This window comes from Notothenia rossii, assembly GCF_949606895.1.
Source record: "Notothenia rossii genome assembly, chromosome: 3".
Lineage (NCBI taxonomy): Eukaryota > Metazoa > Chordata > Actinopteri > Perciformes > Nototheniidae > Notothenia > Notothenia rossii.
Genome location: NC_136901.1, coordinates 87,202,995 through 87,210,481, shown reverse-complemented (window position 1 = coordinate 87,210,481; position 7,487 = coordinate 87,202,995). Strand labels below are relative to the sequence as shown.

General features: G+C 39.0%; 1 protein-coding gene across 1 annotated transcript in view; it reads left to right on the top strand.

The window, feature by feature from the left end:
- Positions 1-4,428: 4,428 nt before the first annotated feature.
- The window catches only part of fstl5 (follistatin-like 5), a 167,490-nt gene continuing 164,431 nt past the window's right edge, over positions 4,429-7,487 (top strand). The window contains exon 1 of the mRNA XM_079667637.1: positions 4,429-4,455. Coding sequence (XP_079523763.1) covers positions 4,449-4,455 — 7 coding nt within the window. The 5' untranslated portion in view covers positions 4,429-4,448. The remainder of the gene's footprint in view (positions 4,456-7,487) is intronic.

Here is a 7,487-nt window from a genome sequence, read left to right as displayed (position 1 = left end):
TGTGCTTGTTCATTGGATGGTGACTTTGTGTAGGTAATGCCAACAAGGAGGTTACGTTTCTGTGTGTCTGGTTGTACTTGGTAGAATGGTATAGCATGGGGGCCAATCATATTTTAGATCGGATATGAGTCACAGGCGGATACAGAAAGGATTTGTCAGGCTTGTTAACAATGTGAGATGTCTGAGTGCCCTCCTAGTTGTTATTGATATGATAAAATACTGTCAATGATAAGGTCTGCACTGGTGTAGGATGGTTTCCACTGGTGAAGAAGGTGGATGGGTCGAAACTCAAATTGGATAGAGGATGATAAAGGGCGGACAAAAGAAAGGGAGAGGGTGTCTGCAGATTGCTCTTTTTTCTGATTGATGCAATGTTTTGACTTCCTCTGTATAACCACAGGAAGCCACACATCTTTTCTGACAAGGCACCTAAGCTGTCACTGAAATACGGCCTCAATAGGCTAACTGCCTTAATAAAACCATTACTACACATACCTGGCCAGATCTCATAAAATAACCACACAGCAACAAGAAACTAAATTCTTCAGCCACATAGCTAACTGGTTGCCAAGCAAAACACGGACGCTGTGACACTTTTCATGCTGGTTCAAAGGTTGTTGTATCTGGACAGGTGCATGCTCTCTGTTATTTCTAATGGGAGAAAAGAAAAAGGCAGTTAATATAACTATATATATATAGAGGGGATCTGCATGGAGGAATGGGCCAGAATACCAGCAACAGTGTGTGAAAACCTTGTGAAGACTTACAGAAAACGTTTGACCTCTGTCATTGCCAACAAAGGGTAAATAACAAATTGCAAATCTAATCATACACATTTGATTTGGTGAATGTGAAAAAAATCCTATAAAAAAGACACGTTCACACCTTGCTGTTTGTAATGTAAATTCTACTCTCTTGTCACACAGGTATAGTGCTGCGTACCGGTACTGGACTGAGTTTCGGTTCAAGTCCGGGAACCGGTACTTGGACTCGCAAAAAAACTAGCACTTACGTATATTCTCCTTTTTGTTCTAAGCTCAGTCAGCTCAGGGACTGTTTGGTTACTTTAGTTTGGTGAATGAAATAAATGTTTGAACTTTGTAGTAGTTCACTGTAGTTGCTGTCATAAGTCATTTGTAGACTAAGTGGCAAAAAGTTTTTTTTTTACATTTGTACTTTGTAGAGAAATGTAGACACAAGTTGGAAGGGAGCACAATAAACGCGTTTGAATTTGAGTTGATTATGAGTTTATTTTCAATTGATAATTAGCTCACAATAAGTTCACTTTAGTTACTCACACAACTTGCCACAAGCCATGGGTTCAGGTCCAGACTTATAAGTCCGGACCTGAACCTGAACCTCTGGACTTGAGTCCGGACCTGAACCTGAATGTGAGTCCAGGTACGCAGCACTAACCAGGTATGAAGCAATTTGCAACTTACGTTTCAAGTTGAAGTGTACTTGGAAGTTGAGGGTGTGGAGGAGTGAGGGATGTGAGAACTGAAGCATGTGAAGGAGAGGAAAAGGAGGGAGGGGTTGAGAGATAGAGAAGCCAGAGAGAGAGAGAAGCCAGAGGAGAATGTGGGCGGTCAGCCAGCTAGCTGTGACAGGTGCAGATGAACCGCGGGTTGTACAGCTGGGTGCCTCCTCATCCCCAGAGTCTCCGGGCAGCAGAGACAGGCCTGCCAGCTGCCCTGGGGAAATCATTCTCTTCAAACAAATGAAGTGTGAACACTCTCTGCCATATGCAAATAAGCGCCATTTGATATCTTTTCTACCTGTACTGTTCTAAATGTCAAACCCTTTCGGAGGGCGGGGGGATTCGAAGAATGTCACACAGCCACAGGTGTTGTGTTTTTCCTTTTAATTCTGCCTACTGGGTTGTTGGTCAACAGTGTTTTGTTTAATATCAAGAAACATTATGTCTGTTTACTAGATCATGGTTTTCTTTTAGTTTCATAGATTTATTTTGACTTTTTATCAACCTACTTTTAAATTAAAACACATAGTATAGCATGGCTTCACACATAGTTGTGACCATTACTTTGTTTATTCCAAATATATATAATTACCAACATCGTTTACTTTTAGTGCTGGCACAAAAAGTTGATAAATTGACGTATTGATTGACTGAAATCAATTACCGCAATCTATTTACTGTTAGTAAATGTATTATATTTGGACTGTTGATCAGAAGAAATGGCTCTTTGACCATCTTTCAACATTTTATAGTTTGATCAATTGTATAACTGATAGCTTTGTTCAATGACCCAATCTAAGTTTGATTAGAAAGTAATGTTGTTAATTATTTGCAAATATCTGCCCTAAATACTCAGTACAGTATTAACATGTTATAAGCAGGACGATATGGAGAAAATGGTAAAGACAGTGGGTGTTTCTCAATCGCGAGGATACTGGCTTGGTAGTCGCGTACTTCCAAGTCACTTCCTTCAGAAATGAAGCAAGTATGCTTCCAAGCCACGGCTTCGGAAAACAAAGAAGAATGGAACAGGCTAACAAGTGTGCCACTCTCTCTAACAGTTTCAACATAAACTGTACCGAAAATAAATACCTCACGATGTCTATCTAATTATGAACTTGCTTTACTTTCACGGAACACATTTATGGTGATAACAAACAAATGCAACAAAGTAACATATTTACCAACACATGTTCTACGCCACTACATACTCACATTTAAATGTGTGCTGCGTCGGTTCAGCCATTCTCCGCAAGGGTTTTTGAAATTGGTCCGTGCGCAAAGCATTGTGGGGATTTTAAGGACGCAAAGTCTACCCATGTGCAGCCTCAAAATTACCCCCAAACCAAGGACGAGGCCTCGGTGGAATTCCAAGTATGCTGGAGATTGGAACAGCCCTTCGGCGGCACTCGATGACGTAGCATCCTTGAAATATTGGCTTGGAAGCCAGAATCCTCGAGATTGTTAAACGGCCAGTTTCACTGACAAGTATACACAATATAACAAGCGAAGAAGAAAAAGGTGATTTAAATTAGTCTTGCAGTGAAGATTACATTATAATGGATGAGATCTCTTGGGTGTAAAAATCCATACAATACTCTAAATGCATTGCATACTAACTTTAGTCAAATCAAGCTTATCGTATTAAGATAAATATTCAGTATTCACATTTTCTGTTCAGACCCAGGGATTGGGTAATCAGCTATTTTCAGTAGGCACGCAGGGACCACTGTTCATATTGACTGTAGACCTGTTGCATAATGCATCCACTTCATAACGGCATCTTGCTCGAGATAGTCAGAATTTTCTGAACGAGAACGAGAAGCATGAGCAATGCAGATTTCACTGTAGAGAAATCAAATATTAATGCCTCTTCCTTTCGTATTCACGGTTCTGTGGGGAGCAGCTTCTCAGAATAGTCGTCCTGATAACAGCTTTTTTCACGACCGTAATCACTATGCATGCTCGAAAGGCAGCTGATTTTATGGCGCTCCTTCTCAAAGGGTCAAGACTATTTGCTCTTCTTTATACGTCTATGCTATGAAATATATTTTTTACGAGTCAACTATTTCTTTTTTTTCTTAAATAAAGATCAGTGATGTTTTGGGAAATGTTGAACTGCAAATATGATCAAATGGTGCAAGATACTTTGAAAGCCATACATGGATATCCACTCAAATGCATACAAAACATAATACATGTACGAGATAACAGAATATAAAAGCAGCAATAATGTTGGAGATCCTTAAACTGCGAGTGAGATAAAATGTAACTTTTAATTTGTGTTAGAGAAAAGATTGTTAAGAAATTATTAAATATCCTTGAATATATTTAAATACTACATATACTGCCTTCAGCTGATCATTAAAAACTCACAATGAACCACCTTGCATCATATCCTGTATGTATGAATCAGTATATATATTAATGTTTAAATATTTTTAATACAAAAGATTTTGTTATTTTAATAATTGTATGCTTTTTTTCTGCTTCTTTTATATTATGTATGCATTATGTAAAGCCTTTTAAAAGGGTTTGTGTATGAAATGTGCTCTACAAAGACTTGCCTTAATCCTTAAAATACAAAAGAGGTGATGTGACAATGGGAAAGGTTTATCATTGTGTATGTAAGTGATGCAAATACCAGCTAATATAATGGAACGTTAATCTCCGATTTATGCGTGCATAAACTGCCATTCAAACAGACAACACTACAATGTGTCGGACAAGTTTTAGCATTCAGTGAGAGTGAGATCATTGGATCTTAACGTCATGACTGCACAGACACGATCTCACTTGAAACCTGAGCTGTTGAATACAATGTCTACGGTACAGCACCAAGGTTTCCCCCCGTTTTAAATGAAAACATGTTGATGCTGTAATCCTGTGATTTTTTAATAACTGTTAACTCTTGTCCTTTTTCTTTTTGTGCTTGTTCCTGCAGGATGGGATCCCTGAGAGCTTGAGGATGAAGGGTGAGTTTTCCATTTCTCATTTCTTGCTCTTCTTTCTTCTCCTATGACATGCAATATACCCAACATGCATTGCACACACTAGAGGCTGGGTGTAGGGCTGGTGTCTGATGGAGGCCACAGTATGGCTTAACCTGTTTTTCAGGCCTCAGGCTCGAAAATGACATTCCCAGAACAATTGACTATATCTTCACTTCTAAAAGGGGTAAATTAATCATCTTTTTCCTCAAAGCAAGGTTACACCTGTGAGTTGGATGTAGAAGAGTCAGAATCAATATAGAATGTTTTTATTTTAAAGTAAATTCAGATTGAACATAGTCAAAAATGTTAATTATTGTGTCCGTCCAAAAAATCCCAAAAATCCCAAAACATTACTTATAGTGAAAACCACCCTTGAATGATGGGATCGGATACTAAAAGCTTTAGGAATCCAAAGTACAACATATGATAAGTACCCTGTATCAAGATGGATGCAAAAACAAGTGACATTTGACCTTTTTAGAGAGGTTTAGAAAAAAAACCCACTTCTGGGGTCATTTGGGTGGATTTTCCATATCTCTGGAACCCATCGGTCGATTTTGATGATTGACGCCTCCTTTGAACCGTTAGAGCCAATAGAATCGAGGGAAAGTTCCTAAATAAATCTAAACATTACCCATTGGTAAATGAGTGATGCATAGCCAGAATGCACGGAACCGGAAGCTATACACTCTAGTAGCTATCGTAGCTATCGTAGCTATCGTAGCTATCGTAGCTATCGTAGCAGCTAATATGAAATCTCCGTTATTGACATACAAATGGAATGATGGATTATCAGTAATCATTTCAAAGGCAGACAGACACATTGGATTAACACATCTGCTGTAGGATCCTTTGGACTACCCTCATTTTTGTATGTAAAGCAGAAGAAAACACCTCATACAGAGCACCTTTAACTCAAATCTCCACTCTAGGAAATCCATTTGGAGCACAGCACTGTATCATCTTCCCCCTCTGCCTCAATGTGAAGATCTCACAAGATAATCACATTTTGAAACACAGTCAACCAACCATGCTCCGGGGCAAACATTTCCTATGGTGATTTATGCTGGTTTTCACTTACTAGGTTCTTCTAAATGCATAAAAAAAAGCATACATGTAGTTTCCCACAGTGACAATTACCAGCCACTGACGCGTGATATTTGTTGAGACATTGTTTAATGCCAGAGTCATGTGTTGTACTGCAACATGTATGAGTAGTGAACAAGCTTGGACAGATTTCGGAAAACAACTCGAGTGTTTTGGCCGTTAAACACGTCGGCATAAAAATCATAAAATGTCTTATGTATGTAAATATGGGTAGTTGTCTAACGGGCTCTTGGAACAAGTTGAAGAGAGAGAGCGAGTAAGGATGGGATCAGAGATAAACAATGTTTTAAAAAAAAAATAAGCTCAAGGATATACTGTAAAAAATGTACCTTTTGTATTACTTTAGCCGACGTGTAGTGGCAAAAATAAATTCACATTTGATGAGAATGGAGTTTTGTGCTTTAGTGTGTAAAGTACAACATACATTTTTTAATTAGTGTTTTGGTTTATCTTTGTAAATGCAAACCAGTAACTCATCATCATTAATACAACGTTGTTTTTGTTCATCTGCGTATACATACAACCTCCCCTCTAAAAGCTAAAGTCTGTAGAGGAATTAAGTGTGTGGATGTACTGATTTACTTTATTCAAAAGGTTACACTTTTATACCAAAGAGAGGAATTGCAGTTTAATTCTCAGCTCCAAACAAAAACAACGTGTGCAGTGAAGATACCATCAGAAACTTAACTTTATACAATTTTGTTAGGAAACGATAATTCGCTAAATACTAATACCTTGAGTTCTGTCGATTTCTGTTTTTTGTACAAGATTAAACTGGTGCAATAAAAACCGTCAGAAACAACATTATCATTATGACACATTCTGTAAAATGAAGGAATAGCCCACATCAAGCACCATTATCTATTGTCATTTAAAACAGTTACTTTAAGAATAATCAAAAGATGGATGAGCCTAAATGAAGATAACCAACAGTAGCAGGTGGCACTATAATCCCAACCAGCCTCATGTTCCTGTGGCGCAGGGCGGTGTGGAGGCATTAATGCGCTTCAGTCCTCTTGTTGTCTGAGGGATGCATCTCATCTGTCAACCTGCCACCTTTCTAATGTCTTCTCTGTCTCCTCTAAACAAGAGTCAATGTCAGGCAAAAGGGTGATCCCTCTGCCCAACATGTCTGCCACTAAGTGTTTGAAAGGGCGGCTAAATGGACGTCTCCCCATCTTTCTTCACCAGGGAAGGTCGAAGCAGTAATTGTAGAGGGTGCATTACCATAAAGGGCGGCCCCAGCTGTCTGCTGTGATTCACTTTAACGCGCCATGTTCTGTAAGCCGAAAAAAAAGAAGGGATATCTCACTTTGGCCAGTTTTCAGCAAACTCATTTCCAGGCCAGTTAACGAGAAGGAGAGCGAAGAAAAGCATGTATAATTCAAGCATCACCCCGTACATTGAAGGCTTCTCATTATTACACAACTGATGTCAGTTTAGTGTTAAAACTTCAATTTTACAAGCTACGTAACAATGTACTTTTCAATTGGTCATCAAGCTATACCGAAATTAGAGAAGACCCAGGAACAGCTGAGCTGAGTACAGTAATTCAGTTAATTTGTACAAAAAAACTTGCGAACAAACTCCTAGTGCAGAAAAGGTAAGAATTAGGTCTTTGTTTCAAACTCCTGCAGAATAAATTCATGATATTTGTGGGCTACCTTCATGTCCATAACCTAAAGCAGGGGTGGGGAATCTCCGGCCCCCGGGCGAGACCATTTGGTACGGCCCTCGACGTAATTTATAAACACACGCAAAAAAGAAAAACATTTAAGAAATCTAGACCGCAACAAAATTAAACAAGCGAGTGCCTGTTTTTCCTGGCCAAGGTCAGGGTCCTTGAACACAACACGAGCCGTGTCATCACGTGGTATATGTCTCGTCCCCCGTATGAGACCATTTGG